The 18873-nt window shown below is 42.8% G+C and overlaps 1 protein-coding gene across 1 annotated transcript in view; it reads right to left on the reverse strand.

Annotated features, from left to right (window-relative positions):
- Positions 1–8192: 8192 nt before the first annotated feature.
- The window catches only part of cdcp1b (CUB domain containing protein 1b), a 97178-nt gene continuing 86497 nt past the window's right edge, over positions 8193–18873 (reverse strand). Inside the window, exon 8 of the mRNA XM_063070106.1 lies at positions 8193–17547. Within this exon, the coding sequence (XP_062926176.1) occupies positions 17148–17547 (400 nt within the window). The 3' untranslated portion in view covers positions 8193–17147. The remainder of the gene's footprint in view (positions 17548–18873) is intronic.

Genomic DNA, 18873 nt, shown 5'->3' on the forward strand with positions numbered 1-18873 from the left:
TGCGTGGCTCGAATGTTACTTGCCACTTGTCAGCCCAAGTCTGGACATTGTCCAGGTCCAGCTGCACTTGGGTATGAACTGCCTCACTATCTGAGCAGTCACGAATGGTGCAGAACATCGTGCCGTCATCTGTGAACATCCCCACTTCTGACCTTATGAAGAAGGAAGGTCATTGATGAAGCAGCTGAAGATGGTTGGTCCGAGGACACTTCCCTGATGAACTCCTGCAGTGATGTCCTGAGGATGAGATGATTGACCTCCAACCACCACAACCATCTTCCTTTGTGTCAGGAGAGGGTTTTCCCCTAATTCCCATTGACTCCATTTTAGTTAGGGCACCTTGACGTCATACTCAGTCAAATGCTGCCTTGATGTCAATGACTATCACTGTCACCTCTCCTCTGGTATTTAGCTCTTTGGATCATGTTTGGACTAAGGAGGTGATGAGGTCAGGAGCTGAGAGGCCTTGACGTAACCCAATCTGAGCGTCCGTAATCAGGTTATTGCCGAGTAGGTGCTGCATGATAGCACTGTTGCTGACCCCTTCCATTGCTTTGCTGATGATTGAGAGTAGGCTGACAGGGCAGTAATTGGCTGGGTTGGACTTGTCCTGTTTCTTGTGTACAGGACATACCTGGGCAATTTTCCACATTGCCGGGTAGATGCCGGTGTTGTAACTGTACTGGAACAGCTTGGCTAGTGGCACAGCAAGTTCTGGAGCACAAGTCTTCAGGACTATTGCCGGGATTTTGTCTGGGCCCATAGCCTTCATAGTGTCCAGTGCTTTCAGTCGTTTTTGATATCACGTGGAGTGAATCGGATTGTCTGCTACTGACATCTGGGATGCTGGGGACTTCTGAGGAGGCCAAACTGGATCATGTACTCGACACTTCCGACAGGAGATTGCTGCAAATGCCTCAGCCTTACCTTGTTCACAGGGGTGCTGGGCTCCTCTATTATCGAGGATGGGGATGTTTGTGGAGCCTCCTCCTCCAGTGAGCTGTTGGATTGTCCACCACCATTCATGGCTGGATGTGGCAGGACTACGGAGCTTAGATCTGATCCGTTGGTTGTGGGATCACTTGGCTCTGTCTGTTACTTTGGCAATGCGAGTGGCTTCACCAGGGTGACGCCTCATATTGAGGTATGCCCGGTGTTGTTCTCGACATGCCCTCCTGCACTCTCCGTTGAACCAGGGTTGATCCCCTGGCCTGCTGGTAATGTTAGAGTGAGGGATATTCCAGGCCATGAGGTTACAGATTGTAGTTCAGTACAATTCTGCTGCCGCTGATGGCCCACAATGCCTCAGTCTTGGGCTGCTAGATCTATTCAAAGTCAAACATTTCACATGATGGAAGTGCCACACAACGCAGTGGAAGGCTTTGCCACAAAGCCATTCTTCAGTGGTGGGGATGTCCAGAACTAGAGGGCACAGCCTTTAAATTGAGGGGCTATCTTTTAGAACAGAGGCAAGGAGGAATTCTTTTTAGCCAGAGAGTAATGAATCTGTGGAATGTTCTGCCACAGACTGCAGTGGAGGCCAAGTCTCTGGGTATATTTAAGGCAGAAGTGGATCATTTCCTGATCGGTCTGGGCATCAAATGATATGGTGAGAAGGCAGGTGAGTGGGATCCAGGATCAGCCATGATGGAATGGCAGACAGACTCGATGGGCTGAATGGCCTCGTTCTGCACCTATTATGGTCTTCAGCGGCAGGAGAAGTACCCAGAGTTGTTCACAGGCCTGGGGGTGTTGAAAGAAGAGTACCTTATCCAACTGAGGCCAGCAGTAATGCCCTACTCTGACCACAGTGAGGTGTATATCAGTCCCATTGATGAACAAAGTCAAAGCTGAACGAGAGAGTGGAGGTTCTTGACATGATAACTAGGGTGAATGAACCTACTGACAGGTGTGTGGGCATTGTTCCTGTTCACAAGCCCAGTGACACAGTGAGGATCTGTGTAGATCTAACAAAATTAAATAATGCAGTGTGGTGGGAGAAGTTTATTCTGATTTCTGTTAAGCACACATTGTCAACGCGGTTCGGATATGGCCCAAGTGTGGAGTGAGAGACACTGAAGCAGGTCGATAGTTCACAAAACCTTAACGCGAACAGTGTTCAAGAGAAAATAAAACAATAAACACTAGGCCAAACAGGGCTGTTAACTAAAACTCTCAAACGGGAAATGAAACCTACACTGCAGCTGAAAAGAACATCTAATTATTAAACGAATACCACAAATCTTCAGAGTCAGTTGACGCCACAGTCCAATTTCTCAGGCAAGGCCAATGCAAAACCAAAGCAAAGCATTGCTGTGCTCTGTCCAAGTCTCGATGAACACTATGATGACAAGTATGGAGTTAAATACTCTCACGATTAAATAACAATTAGCTGGCACGTGCAAATTCACAAGTGCAAATGCCGTATCTACTGCACTGCCGAATCTGTGGTTGTGACACACATTGGGTACGCTGCGTGGAGCAAAGTTCTTCACCAAACTAGATGCAAACTCAAAGGTTCTGGCAGATTCGTTAGCTCCTGAATTACAGAAGCTCACAACCTTTATCACACCATACGGACACTATGCCTTTGTAAGGAGGTTTCGTCTTTTACGTTACTGTGTAGGCTAATTAAAATGGCTTCTTTGTTATGTTAAATGCTGAGTGAGTCTCTATCTAGACATTTGCCTGGGTTAATACAGACAGCAGGGTGCTATTAGCCAATGGGTGTTCATGTTATCGTTTTTTCGGGTGATAATGCTGTCACATATGACTGGGAATGGGGGTTTTTGGGGAGAAGGCAGGAGAGAGAGACAGAGGATGGACCAGGTGCTGTGAGTCTGCTAATGGAGTCAGACCCCGAGTGGGGCGTTCAGCGAGGAGGAGAGACGGAGACGGACTTGTGTGGAGCGTCTGGTCGACCACCGTTATTGGTCCCAGGCGGCCGGTCGAGGTGGTCTGAGGGGTCGCAGGGTGAAGAAGAAGGGTCCTGAGCTCCAACTGTTTGTGCACGAAGAGATTGAACTTTGATAAGTGTGGCGCCTTTTATGTTCCTTTTATATTTTATTCTCTATTAATTATATCGTTCCAGTAATATCTATAAACTGTAAATCATTTAATCGTATCTGGTGTATTGTCTGTTATTTGGGCGGGGTGGGGTACATCACACAGCATCCACACAAACTAATTACCCAGTTTGCCGGGGACGAGGACTGTTTCCCTAGACGACAGCGAGCTGAGCAACCCTGAGGGTGGCCAGGGGGGCTACACCTTCAAGAGACTCCCTTTTGGCATCTCATCAGCCTTGAACTCACTCAGACGATGAACCAAATTTTGGAGGGACTGGAAGGAGTAGTCTGCCACATGGACAATATATTCATCTTCAGAGACTCAAGTGAGGAACATGACCAAAGAATAGAAGTTGCCTTGGAGAAACTGAAACAGGCTAGAACCACCTTGAACACTAAGAAATTTAAATTTGTAAAGTTGAAGGAGAAGTTCTTGGGCCACCAACTGTCCTTAGAGGGAGTGCAACCAGATTCAGATAAACTGGCAGGAGTTCGGTACATGGAAAAACCTACAGATGTGTTGAAGAATCCACAGTTTCCTTGGCATGGTGAAGCAGCTAGGAAAGTTCATTCCAGATTTGGTAGAGAAAGTAAATCCACTATGTGGCCTCTCTCAGAGGAACAACTACACCTGGGATGCACCACAGCAGAAGTCATTTTGAAAGCAGAGCTTATCTCTCCACCAACATTGGGGTCCTTTGATCTGCACAAAGCACCAAGGTCTCAGTAGACTTCTCCTCCTTTGGCTTGGGGGGAATGCTCATGCAATACTGCAGTGGAATATGCATCAAGAGCACTGATTCCTACTGAACAGCGTAATGCCCAAATCAAAAAGTAGACACTGGCTCTCATGTAGGTTTGTGAACACCTCAGCTGCTACTTGATAGGCACTAAATTCCTACTTGATACCGGCCACAAATGAGGGAAGTGCAAGACAGATATATTCCAACTAAGAAGAAAGATTTAATGGAAGGACACTACTGTGGCTGAAAAGACAAGTCAGAGCCAAAGTAAAAGCAAAAGGGAGGGCTTACAATGACGCCAAAGCTAGTAGGATTGGGAAGCTTTTAAAAACTTGCAGAAGGAAACTAAGAAGGTCATTAGGAAGGAAAAGATGAATTATGAAAGGAAGCTGGCGACTAATATCAAAGAAAATACTAAAAGCTTTTTTAAGTATATAAAGTGTAAAAGAGAGTTGTGGGTAGATATAGGACCGATACAAAATGACGCTGGAGATACTGTAATGAGAGATTCAGAGATGGCAGAGGAACTGAATGCGTATTTTGCATCAGTCTTCACAGTGGAAGACATCTGCAGTATATCGGACATTCAAGTGTGTCAGGGAAGTGAAGTATGTGCAGTGAAAATTACGACTGAGAAGGTGCTCAGGAAGCTTAATGGTCTGAGGGTGGATAACTCTCGTGGACCTGATGGAATGCACCCTCGGGTTCTGAAGGAAGTAGCTGGAGAGATTGTGGAGGCATTAACAATGATCTTTCAAGAATTGATAGATTCTGGCATTGTACCAAATGACTGGAAAACTGCAAATGTTACCGGGAGGCAGCAGAAAGGAAACTACAAACCTGTTAGCCTGACATCAGTGGTTGGGAATTTGTTGGAATCAATTGTCTGGGATGAGATTACGGAGTACCTGGAGGCACATGACAAGATAGGCCAAAGCCAGCATGGTTTCCTGAAAGGAAAATCTTGCCTGACTAACCTACTGCAATTTTTTGAGGAAATTACAAGCAGAGTAAACAAAGGAGATGCAGTAGATGGGGTGTGCTTGGATTTTCAGAAGGCCTTTGACGAGTTGCCACACATGAGGCTGCTAGCAAGATAAGAGCCCATGGAATTACAGAGAAGTTACTAGCATGGGTGGAGCATTGGCTGATCGGCAGAAAACCAAGAGTGGAAATAAAGGGATCCTATTCTGGCTGGCTGCTGGTTACCAGTGGGGTTCCACAAGGGTCGGTGTTGGGACCACTGCTTTTTACAATGTATATCAATGATTTGGACTATGGGATGAATGGATTTGTGGCTAAATTTGCCAATGATACAAAGATAGGTGGAAGAGCGGGTAGTGTTGAGGAAACAGAGAGCCTGCAGAGAGACATAGATTGTTTAGGGGAATGCACAGAGAAGTGGTAAATGAAATACAGTGTCGGAAAGTGTAAGGTCATACACTTTGGTAAAAGAAATAAATGGGCAGACTATAAGTTAAATGGGGAGAGAATTCAAAATGCAGAGATGCAAAGGGACTTGGGAGTCCTTGTGCAGGATATCCTAAAGGTTCACCTCCAGGTTGAGTCGGTGGTGAAGAAGGTGATTTCATTTCTAGTGGTATAGAATGAAAGAGCAGGGATGTGATGTTGAAGCTCGAAAGACACTCGTGAGACCACACTTGGAGTATTGCGTGCAAGTTTGGGCTCCTTATTTTAGAAAGCATATACTGACATTGGAGAGGGTTCAGAAAAGATTGACAAGAATAATTCCAGGAATGAAAGGGTTACCGTATGAGGAACGTCTGGCAGCTCTTGGGCTGTATTCCCTGGAGTTCAGGAGAATGAGGGGGGATCTCATTGAAACATTCCGAATGTTAAAAGCCCTGAACAGATCAGATATGGCAAAGTTATCTCCCATGATAGAGGAGTCTAGGGCAAGAGGGCACGACCTCAGAATTGAAGGGCATTCATTTAGAACAGAGATGCGGAGAAATTACTTTAGTCAGAGGTTGGTGAATCTGTGGAATTTGTTGCCACGAGTGGCTATGGAGGCCAAGTCATTGGGTGAATTTAGGGCAGAGATGGATATGCTCTTGATTAGCCAGGGCATCAAAGGGTATGGGGAGAAGGCAGTGGAGTGGGGATGACTGGAAGAATTGGATCAGCCCATGATTGAATGGTGGCGCAGACTCGATGGGCTGAATGGCCTACTTCTGCTCCTATATCTTATGGTTTTATGGTCCTAAATCAGGCAGAACAGGCGTGCACTTGTGTGCCCTCAAAATCCATGAAAGTAAGAGAAAGGAATAGAGTGGTCTGATCCTTTTGATGAAGATCACAAATCTGAAGTGAACACACCCCTTCAAGAACCTCCATCCGCTCCCACACCTCGTCGGTCAATTTCAGTGATGGTAATTTCAATGTTGTCCTATAGACAAGAAGTACATACCTAGTTTTCCCTTTTCTCCCAAGAAGAGGAGACGTGGTGGTAGTTCACAGTGGTATTAACCGCTCCCGCACGGGAGTTCACAAACTGCACAGTTGTCAATAAAGTTCAGCTGAATATCCAGCAAGGCTGGTATCGAGAAGTCTGTCTATCTCTGAATTCATTTTGTAGCCCTTTCTTTTATGCCCTGCCACAACTGATGCTAGCTTGGGACTCAGTTTTGGCTGGTATTGTCCAGAATCACTGGTAGCTTGCTTCCTTTTAAACTTACACCTTTCACCTTAAGCAATGCCACTGATTATTTGAAATTTATTCCCCGGGAAAGAGACTCTTCAAGTTGTGGAGTGTTGAGTAATAACTAGGAGAATAAGCGAACTGTGTCTTTGTACTCTGTCAGTACACTGCTTCAAACAGTATGCGACCACACCCACACTTACATTTAAGATTATATAAATGCTACCTGATTGGCTGAGTAATAGGAACAGTTTCTGGCTTCTTGTTCTAACATTCACCACATTTATTTTCAAAACTTTTTCCACAAATCAGTATACTCATGACTGTGTGGCTAGCCATAGCTCAAATACCATCTATAAATTTGCTAATGATAGAATCATTGTTGGTAGAATCTCAGGTGGTGATGAGAGGACGTACAGGAGTGAGATATGCCAACTAGTGGAGTGGTGTCGCAGCAACAACCTGGCACTCAACGTCAGTAAGAGGAAATAGCTGGTTGTGGACTTCAGGAAGGGTAAGATGAAGGAACACATACCAATCCTCGTAGAGGGATCAGAAGTGGAGAGAGTGAGTTGTTTCAAGTTCCTGGGTGTCAAGATCTCTGAGGATTTAACCTGGTCCCAACATATTGATACAGTTATAAAGAAAGCAAGACAGCTGTTATACTTTATTAGGAATTTGAAGAGATTTGGCATGTCAACAAATACACTCAAAATCTTCTATAGTTGTACCATGGAGAGCATTCTGACAGGCTGCATCACTGTCTGGTATGGAGGGGCTACTGCACAGGACCGAAAGAAGCTGCAGGAGGTTGTAAATCTAGTCAGCTCCAACTTGGGCACTAGCCTACGAAGTATCCAGGACATCTTTAGAGAGCGGTGTCTCAGAAAGACAGCGTCCATTATTAAGGACCTCCAGCACCCAGGACATGCCCTTTTCTCACTGTTACCATCAGGTAGGAGATACAGAAGCCTGAAGGCACACACTCAGCAATTCAGGAACAGCTTCTTCCCCTCTGCCATCCGATTCCTAAATGGACATTGAAGCTTTGGACACTACCTCACTTTTTTTAATATACAGTATTTGTGGTTTTGCACATTTAAAAAAATCTATTCAATATACGTAATTGATTTACTTGTTTATTTATTGTTTTATTGTGTTTATTATTTTTTTCTCTCTCTGCTAGATTATGTATTGCATTGAACTGTGGTGCTAAGTTAACAAATTTCACGTCACATGCCGGTGATAATAATCCTGATTCTGAAGTAGCTCAGACATGGGAAATACAGCTGGGTGCAGTGAGCATTGAAATATTCTTTAGGCATAAACTCACTGCTAAAGCTGAGATGAATACTGTTGACCACAACAAACTACCTCCCATAGCCTAGACATTCACCATGCAGAGGCCAGGGAATAAAAATTTTTAAAAACTGCAGGTGCTGGAAATCTTAAAGAAAACACAAAGTGCTGGAAACACTCAGAAGGTTGGATAGCATTAGTGGGAAGAGAAACAGAGATGATGTTTCAGGTCAGAATCCCTTCGTAAGAACTGGAAAGGCGATGGAGGCAGACATGGAGATGAAGTAGCAGGGAATGTGAGGGAGAGGAATAGTGATCCAACATCCAATCCTACTAAATAACTCTCACAGAGAACTCAAAACAAAAAGCACAATTTTTATTTTTTGAAAACAAAATGACAAAGAATGATTGTTAGAAACACATATGTGAAGGTAAAAACTAAAAGATCATAAATAAAGATACAAAAAATAAAAACATGAAATACGTTATCTTGAAATTTTCTGAAATCAAGTTTCAATCCACAAATATTACTTTTGAAATGCTCAGAATAGCTTTGAAATCCCATTGAAAAACTCAGTGGTCATAGAAAAACGTGTGAGATCTACAGGTCATTTACCATAGTAGGCTGAGATCCTGTCAAGTGGACAAGATTGCAAATAGCTGGGAGGATAACAAAATGTAACTCAGGATTCCTTCGTTATTCATTGACAGCAGCACAGAGGAGTCATTCAACCCGATGGATCCATTTTGGGCAACCGTAGAGTACCCAAAGTGCCCGACGCCGGCCCCCTAGGCCTGAGTCGACGTGGTAGTAGTAGTAGAGTAAATCTTATCAGTCCTGGCCTTATTGCCTGTACCCCTGCAACTTGATCTTTCTCAGGCCCATTACTATGTTTCTCTTGTCATTCACCAAACTTTGAGGATTTACACCAATTACATAATGATCAACTTGTCTTTGGAATGTGGGAGGAAATCAGGAGTTACAGGAAGAGTGTGCAGGCAGCCCCGGATTTCAGGACTGGACCCAGGTCACTGGAGCTGGGAGGCAGGCGAAGAAACAAAGCTGTGATAGCTTTGTAGGGTGGTTAACTGTGACTGGTTTTGCTGTCATTCCTAGCATAAGAACAGATGGTTGAAATGTGTGATTTTAATGCTAACAGAGTTATGGGTAAGGATGATAAACTTTGAGCATGGGTCAGTAGTGATCCATGCTCTAACTTCATCATCCTTACCAATAATATGTTATATCTACAAAAGAAACTTGGTTGATAGAGGGGAAGGAATGGATGCTTAATGTTGCAGACTTTCGATGGTATAAAAAAGATAGAGGAGGTGGTAGGGGGAGGGGGGAGATGCTCCACTCTTAATCTAGGACACAGTTGTACTCAGTGAACATAATGGAGAGCTCACCACTGAGTCTATATAGCTAGGACTTAAAACTAAGGGACAACGCTCTAATAAGATTATACTGTAGACCCCTCATTAACTATTGGGACATTAAGGAACAGATATGCAGGTAAATATGACAAGGTTATAGCAGGTGACTTCAACTTCACCATTATGGACTGGGACTGGGTTGAAATTTGTTATTTGCATCCAGGAGGGTTTCTTAAATCAATAACGAAGATAGTCCAACAAAAGGAATGATCAAGCTGGACCTGGTGTTGAGTAATGAGCCTGGCCAGGTGTCTGAACTTTTGGTGGAGAACAGTTAGGGAATAGGGATCATAATTTGTTAACTTTTAAGATAGCTTTAGATAAGTGTGGACCTTGTGAATGACTATCAAATTGGAGCAGGGCAAATTGCAGATACAAGGGATAGTTAATCGGGAATAGCTGTTTACAGAAGGGGTTCTTGACCTGAGATCCACAACCCCCCCCCCCGGTTAATGGTAGGGGTCCATTTCATAACTATGTTAAGGACCCTTGGTTTATAGGAAAACCCACATCTGATCTGTGAAGTGTGTTTAAAGACTAAAGGTACAGAGTACAGAAGAGTATCTTCTAGCGAGAAGGAAGGACAATGAATGGAAAGTAAAGGAAAGAGATGGTGAATTTAGTTACTAGAGAAGGTTACTAGAGAATTACTAGTTTTAATTACTAATTTAATTACTGAATTTAATTACTAGAGAAGGTTCTTGGGAAAATTAGAGGTCTGAAGGTAGATAGGTCACCTGGACCAGATAGTGTACACCTCAGGGTTCTGAAAGAGGTGGCTGAAGAGATTGTGGAGGCATTAGTAATGATCTTTCAAGAATCACTAGATTCTGGAATGGTTCCAGAAGGCAGGAAAGATGGAAATGTCACTCTACACCTTGAGAAGGAAAAGTGGCAGAAGAAAGGAAATTAAAGGCCAGTTAGTCTGACCTCAGTGGGTGGGAAGACGTTGGAGTCAATTTTTAAGGATGATAAATAGGCCATAGTCAGCATGGTTTCCTCAAAGGAAGATCTTGCCTGTCAGATCTGTTGGAATACTTTGAGGAAATAACAAACAGGATAGACAAATGAGAATCAGTCAATGTTGTGTTCTTGGATTTTCAGGAGGCCTTTGGCAAGGTACCACGCGTGAGGCTGCTTAATAAACTATGAATCCATGGTATTACAGGAAGATTCTAGCAGTGGCTGACTGGCAGGAGGTAAAGTGGGGATAAAGGGAGCCTTTTCCGGTTGGCTGCCGGTGACTAGTGGTTTTCCACAGGGGCCTGTGTTGGGATCAGTTTTTTAAAATGTTATATATTGATGATTTGGATGATGGAATTGATGGCTTTGTTGCAAAGTTTGCAATCAATACGAAGACAGTTGGAGGGGCAGGTAGTTTTGAGGAAATAGGGAGGCTACAGGACTTACACAGATTAGGAGAATGGGCAAAGAAGTGGCAGATGAAGTACAGAGTCCAGGAGTGTCTGGTCATGCACTTTGGTAAAGCAATGAAAGGGTTGACTATTTTCTAAATGGAGAGAAAATACAAAAATCTGAGGCACAAAGGGATTTGGGAGTCCTTGTGCAGGGTTCCCTAAAGGTTAATTTGCAGGTTGAATCTGTGGTGAGGAAGGCAAATGTAATGTTAGCATTTATTTCAAGAGGACTAGAACATAAAAGCAAGGATGCAATGTTGAGACTTTATAAAGCACTGGTGAGGCTCACTTGGGCCCCTTATCTTAGAAAGGATGTGCTGAAACTGGAGAGGCTTCAAAGGAGGTTCACAAAAATGATTCCAGGATTAAACGGCTTGTCATATGAAGAGGTTTTGATGGCTCCGGGCCTGTATTCTCTGGAATTCAGAAGAGTGAGGGGTGACCCAATTGAAACTTAGCGAATGGTGAAAGCCGTTGATGGAGTGTATGTGGAGAGGATGTTTCCTTTGGCGGGAGGGTCCAAGACCAGAGGACACAGCCTCAAAATAGAAGTGCGTCCTTTTAGAATGGAGATGAGGAAGAATTTCTTTAGCCAGAGGGTGGTGAGTCTGTGGAATTCTTTACCACAGGCAGCTGTGGAGGCCAAGTCTTTATGTATATTTAGGCAGAAGTTGATAGATTCTTGTTTGGTCAGGGCATGAAGGGATACGGGGGAGGGTGGGGGGAGATTAGGGGATTGGGGCTGAGAGGAAAATTGGATCAGCCATGGTGAAATGGTGGAGCAGACTCGATGGGCCAAATGGCCTAATTCTGCTACTATATCTTATGCTTTTATTTGTTATCCCATGTATTTATATTTATTATGTTTTCGTTATTATTGTGTTCTTTACCTTATTGTGGGGTTTTTTTGTACCTCATCGGATTTTGACTCCTTTACACTTGTGTACTGAAAATGATATTAAGCAGTCTTGAATCTTAATTAGCTCAGTTAAAGAGCCTGTTGCCCTGCGACACTTTTCTAAGCTCTATGTTCAAATCACGCAGTGGCCACAAGCAGATCTGTGTGCATGTGGCAGGCTACATCGTGACATTCTACAGCAGACAACCCCAACAGGCGGACCGCGGGCCAGGTCCGGACCGCGCCGACCCACTGGCACTTACGTGAACGCACTTGTCATAAGGTAAATAAAGTGTGCACTGCTCTAATTAATTTTAAGCTCATCCCACACCGTACACTTGACCTACGCCCCCATAGAGCGCGCCACCTACTGCATGCTCTCTACGGTCCTCGACTAGACAGTGGCACGCACCAGCTACCCGCCTGTCATCTAAGAAGCGAATCTGTCATCTAAAAGCGAATCTGTCATCTAAGCGAATTGTTACCAACAGTAAGTCACGGACCCTAAACCGAGAACAACATGGCCTGTGCGAAAAAGCGCAAGGTCGACCAGGAAAACTGTCAGTTCAAATCTGACTGGTTTTGCTTTATTTTACCGGACCAGGCCGATGCTAAACCAACATGCTCAATGTCCATGCAGTCTGCAAATCAGAAAATCTAAAGCAGCACTTCAACACTCTGCATGCTGCCAGTTTTAATGCCAACTACCCTGCAAAATCAGGTCAACGCAAACAAAAGATTGCAAATATGATAATATCATATAAGCACTCCGTTTTTACTATCTGTAAGTCAACATCTGCACCAGAGAGCGTAACAGCTGCATCACTGCATGTGTCATGGAATCTTGTCAAAGCTAGGAAGTCATTCACTGATGTCAAGTTGATTAAAACGTGTGCAATTGATATGGTTGGCGAAGTTTTAAGTCTTGATGAGAAAACCAAGAAAACGGTTGTGGAGCTATTAAGGACGGTGCCATTATTGGCTATTGCCACAACAGAAGACAGGCCCGACATCAGGAGGATTGCCTCGTCTCGTCGCTGTCACTTCCCTCACTGATTGGTGAATGAACCAGTTTATTTTTGTCCATTTGTCAATCTTATTGTGGTATAATAATATTATAACAATAATACTGATAATTTCATCTATAGCCACACTTCATACTTCAAATGCTACATAGCTTAATTAAAAAGAACAAGTAGATTAAATGAGAGAACGGGTGTGTGTGTGTGTGTGTGTGTTTTAAGTCCCAGATGAGTTCTCAAGGTGACAGCTGACAGTTGTGATAGCTAGAGTCATAATTAAATGGTTGGTTTTGGACTTATTTTGTTTCAAGAGTGCATTTTTTTTCTTGTGTGACCCACAACACAGGCCTAAGTTATTACTACTAATACTACCACTACTACTACTACTAATACTACCACTACTACTACTACTACTACTAATACTACTAGTACTACTACTAATACTACTACTAATGATAATAATAATAATAATGGTAATAGCAGCAACAACAACATCTGCCCACAAAACAACGTACTGGCACAATGAAATAAAACCCTGGACGTTTTGGCCCTTGGCTTGGCATGCTTGACATAATTTGGCCCTTGTGGAAACTAATTGGGGAACCCTGTTCGACAGCATAATGCACACTGTAAAATCTGACTGAATTTACGACATTTTGAGGATCCCAGTCAAACTCCCAACTGCTAATTTCAATCAGATTCTCTCTCTCTCTCTCTCTCTCTGGATTATACCATGGAGCTATTCCTAACACTCCAGGTTTATTTAGCTTCTCCTTATAACTCAATCCCTCTTGTCCAGGCACATCCTTATGACTCATTTTGCACCTTCTCCAGTTAAATGACATACTGGAAGTACAATTTAGCTTAAGGTAAACAGGATTCCTCAAATTAGTTTGAGGTACTATAACGGAAGATTAAACAGTTTGGGTCTCAATTCCCAGGAGCTGAGAAGAATGTGAGGCAACCTTATTTAAGCTTCAGATCTAAGGGTGCTTGACAAGGTGGATGTCAAGAGGCTTTCACCAATGACAGTCACGAACAGTGGGACATAATTGCAGGAAAGTGAGTTCATTGAAATATAAAATGATTGTTTTTTGACCCGGTATGTTAATGTACGAACAAGAGGGGAGGCCTGTCTAGATTTGATATTCTGTAACAATTAGGATAGAATTTTGTGTATGTAAATTGTTGAGCCTTTAGGAACAATAAGATATACAGTACATACAAAATATTGAAGACAGCTATATAAGGATTACAGAAAATATGAGCACTATAGTCAAGATGGAAATTCGGATTGCCAAAAGACAGGTTGATAAGGATATTGCTGATAATGCTAAGATTGACCCCAAGAGACTTTTTTCAATACTTTAGTAGTAAAAGTCAAGGAGGAAGTTAAATGTATTAGGAATAATAGAGGGTATTAAATTATGCAGAGAAGGACATAGTGGATACTTGTAACTCATATTTTGCTGAAGTATTCACCTGCAAAGATGTTCGCAATATGCCAGTAAGTGTAGAGAAAAATAAGGTTGTTTTAAGTGACTTGCAGATCTTAGGAAGTGAGGTCCTGCTTCAGCTGAAAATCTCCAGGGCAAGACAACATATATGCAAGGGTACTTAAAGAGGACTGTGATTATATATACAAACCACTAACATGTATTTTTAAAAAGTCATTGAAGACTGGTGAAATCCTTAAGGACTGGAAATGGGTTAACATTATCCGGGTATACAAGGAGGGTGACCACACTGACCTTGGTAACTACAGACTAGTAAGCTTAGCACGTATTGTAGGCAAACAATAATAAAGAATGAATGGAAAAACAGCTGATAAGAACAGACATGTTAGCAGAAAGTAAAGGGGAAATCATGCCTAACTAATATGCCGGAATTCAATGAAGAGGAAACTAAAATTTATAATAACAATAGAGTGGATGATGTTTGGATTTTCGGAAGGCTTTTGACAAGGTACCCAATGAGAGGTTAACAATCAAATTACAGGAGGTAGGAATTCAGGATAGGGTGTGCAAATGGGTGCAGAATTAGCTGAGAAACAGTAAACACCAAGTTATGGTGAGAGGATCATTTCAACACCTAGAAGATGTTAAATGGGGGCTCCGCAGGGATCAGTTTTAGGGTCGCTGCTGTTTTTAATTTACACAAATGTTTTGATAAGCACATAACAAATAAACTAGTAAAGTTTGCTGATGACACAAAATTAGGGGGACAGGCTGATGACATTCAGACAGCAGAATCAATAAAATTAGATCTAAACAAACTCCAGATGTGGGCAGATAAATGACAGATGGAATTTAATGTAAGTAAATGTTAAAGTATTACATAGAAACATAGAAAAATATTACATACAAGAAGCAGAAATATTAGATATAAATATACATGGGAGGTCTTGAGTCAGAAAGTGCACTGTATGAGGATTTGGGTGTCCTGGTAGATCCTTCATTATCAACATCTAGACACTGCACAGAAGCGATGAGGAAGGCGAATAGAATGCTGGGCTATATAATGCGGTCAGTGAAGTTCAAGTCTACAGAAGTTCTCCTTAAGCTGTATAATGCACTTGTAAGGCCACCCTCCTAACTGTGTACAGTTTTGATCTCCATATTGTGTGGGGGAGGTAAAGGCACTGGAGAGAGTTCAGAGAAGGGTGACGAGACCCATCCCAGGTCTGCAGGGTACGAGTTATGAAGAAAGATTGAAAGAATTAAATCTTTTTAGCCTAAGTAGACATAGAATGTGAGGAGACATGATAGAATTGTTCAGAATCATTAAGGGTATAAGTAAGGTGGATGCCAGCTGATACTTCAAAATTAATCCGTCATCGAGGACACGGGGCCTTAGGTGGAGACTGGTTAAAGGGAGATTTCAGACTAACATCAGGAAGCATTTCTTTACACAGTGAGTTGTGGACACATGGAACAAACTACCTAATTGTGTAGTTGAGAGTTGTACCTTAGAGACTCTCAAATCTAAACTTTAACACACTAGGAATTTGGCAAGCTGTGTTGGGCCAAGTGGTCTGCTGTTGTCAAAAACACTCTAATATTCTAAAAAAAAGGGCTGGCTATTTACAGTTGATATGTGCAGAAAGTTCTTTTCTTAGAGAGGGTGGCGAATTTCTGGAATTTTCTATCCTTAGATGGCGGAGGGCGTGGAGGAAGCTGGATCACATGATTTATTTAAAGTGAAGTTAGATAAAGATTTGATAGATGGAGGAATCAAGAGGTATGGAGAAATGGTACTGAAGGGGAGTTGAGTCCAGCATAGATCAACCATGATCATAATGAATGGTGGAACAGGTCTGAGGGGCTGAGAGCTCTACTCCTTCTCCTATTTTCCTATGCTCTGGACCAGCCTAGCATGTAACACCTTGTCAAATGCCTTATAGATATTACTGCACTTCATCAATTTCTTAGTTATCTCCTCAAAGAACAACCAAATTACTGAGACATGACAACCACCCCCATATGCAAAGCCATGATCAACCCCTGCCTTTCAAAATGTATCTTAGAACTTCCTCAAACAATTTTCCTACTACTAATATAAGGTTCATCCACCTGTAGATACCTGACTTGTCCCTATTGCTCTTCTTAAATAAAGGAACAACATTCACTATCCTTCAATCTTATGGTACCTCATTTGTGAATAACAAAGATGCAGAAATATCCACCAGGAACCCAGCAATCTCCTACTTTGTTTTCCATAACGTTCTGAGATAAATCTCATGTGGCCCTGAGGATTTATCAGCCCTTATGTTTTCTAGGACATCTTCCACTTTCTTAATACTGAGATTCTCCAGATCATCAACATATTCTTCACTGAATTCACTATCATCCCCTTAATTCTGCTTGGTGAACACAGAGACGTATTCACTTTGGGACCTAACCCATGTCCCCTGACTGCACACAGAGTTTACCCCTTTCTTACACCCTCTTCTTCAAGAAACCCCCTTGGCCCCAGTTGCCTATGTATACTCAGTGGCCATTTTATTAGATACCTTCTGTATCTAACAAAGAAGCTACTGAGTGTATGTTCATGATCTTCTGCTGCTGTAGCCCATCCACTTCAAGGTTCAATATGTTGTGCATTCAGAGATGCTCTTCTGCCCACCACTGTTTGTAACGTGTGGTTATTTGAGTTACTGCCACCTTCCTGTCAGCTTGAACCAGTCTGGTAATTCTCCTCTGACCTCTTTCATTAACAAGGTATTTTTGCCCACAGAACTGCCACTCAAGATGTTTTCAGGTTTACACACCATTCTCTGTAAATTGCTGTGGATGAAAAATCCCGGCAGATCAGCAGGTTTTGAGATACTCAAACCACCCTATCTGGCACCAACAATCATTCCATGGTCAAAGCACTGCACTACAGACTGAGATTGGGCTGGAGGCTCTGGAAAACACCTGCTCAGGAGCTCCTGGCTCAGTGGCAGGGAAGCTGAACCCTCACTGAAAAAATGTTACCTGGAAACCGACCACTGCTGTATTCACTGGTAAAATCAGTCCATGAAAAGCAATGAGTTGTTTGAACAGATGCCAGCTATTTACACATTTAGACTGTTACACGTACTAGTAAACATGCTTTGCTATGAGCTAGAATCCTTTTCACCATTCCTAAGGAAAGCCACCGCCTCCCCATTGTTTTTTACATCTGCCTTCTTTACTGAAAATGTATATAGATCGTTGGACACCATGGGCACAGCCTCTGGACTGGACCCCTTAGGCACAGTACCACGTGGAGGTGGAAGAGTAGGTGGGACATTGCCCATGGGGCCTTGGAAAGGCCGATACACGTCCACCTCTGGAATGGACAGAAACTGAGTGTTGTTAAAATAATCAGCATAAACACGGTCTTCGTCAATAACAGCGTAAATATGAGATTCATTCTCCTGCCTAGTTTTGCCAAACTTCCGCTGGTGCCTGGGTTTGTGAGTTTTCACACTGGGATTGTAGATACCAACAGCAGGTTGCCTTTGCTGTCTTCTCCTGTGCAAATCAAAGTAAAATGAATTAGTGGTTGACTTGATATCTGCAAACTGCTTCATTCACATCTAGGTGTCAGTATACAAGAGGCAAGTTTCTGGAATATATCTCAGTTCTGCCAGTGTTGAAGGTGACACTTCCACCAGCGACAAATGACCTTCTTGTATCAAACACCAGAGAACAGAACATTATGCAGTCTTTCTCACTAGGAGAATACCATGAATGTTTTGTGGTTCAGGGGCAGCTACAGCTTAGATTTAAAAAATACATAATCATCAAAGTATGGAAAGATCAAAACCAAAGAGAGACAGCATAAAATTACACCCTTAGATACATTGTGGCATGCATGGAGAGATCTATGGACTCAAAAATTCCTATTTACCTACTTTCCAACAAATCTGATAGTGAGTTTTGAAAGCTCTCTGATTACATTGTTTACATTCTTTTTCAAAATGCATGTAATTCAAATAATATTAGGTTTTAGGTACTTCTCAGTGTGACACAGCAAAACAAGCTCTGGTGCCATTTCCGATTCTTTCCTCCACTGTTGACCTTGCACAGAAGTGATATTGATGAAGTAAATGTGAATAGAATCCAGGAGAAAAACCTAATCAACTCAGAAAAAAGGGAAACACTGTTCAGGTAATAAACACTGGTTTAACAATACTGGAAGTTAGAGAAATCAACGTTCATGCCATCAGGTTGGAGGTTATATAAGGTGTTACTCCTCCATCCTGAGTGTGGCCTCATTGTGGCAATGGAGGAGGACGTGTATTGGGATGGGAATAGGAAGCTGAACTGAAATGGTCCTTCATCTATGTCAGGTCTCACTGATGTAGAGGTGAGCACATTAGCAGCATCACATAGTGCTGCTTCACCTGGAAGAACTGTTTGGGACCATGATTGGTGATGAGGGAGGAGATGTAGGGATAGGTTCTTCGATCAAGACTCACTACCACAGCCATGTCTCCTTTCTGGGAAATTGCCTCTGCCACCATCCTGTACCACATAGCTTCCAGCTCTGTTTCCAGGCCTTCAGTTTAGACCCAGCAAGGATCCGAAGTACATGCATCTGATTGTCCCTCAGGACCCTACATGTCTCCCTCAGCACCATGCAGTAGTACCTGAAGGCCCTGTCTCTTCTTTTGCCACATCTCCAGCCCTTATTCTCTACTGCTTGTCATCGACCTCTCTGACATTCATCTTCCACTGGATCCATGCCTTCAACCACCGGTTTTCCTTCCTCCTCACATCCAGCAAGGATAAGAAGATTGCCTATCTCCAGATCATGGCTCCTAAAAGATCAGGCTTGGACCTTGGCCCTGGCTA

Source organism: Mobula hypostoma, chromosome 17, assembly GCF_963921235.1.
Source record: "Mobula hypostoma chromosome 17, sMobHyp1.1, whole genome shotgun sequence".
NCBI classification, from domain to species: Eukaryota; Metazoa; Chordata; class Chondrichthyes; order Myliobatiformes; family Myliobatidae; genus Mobula; species Mobula hypostoma.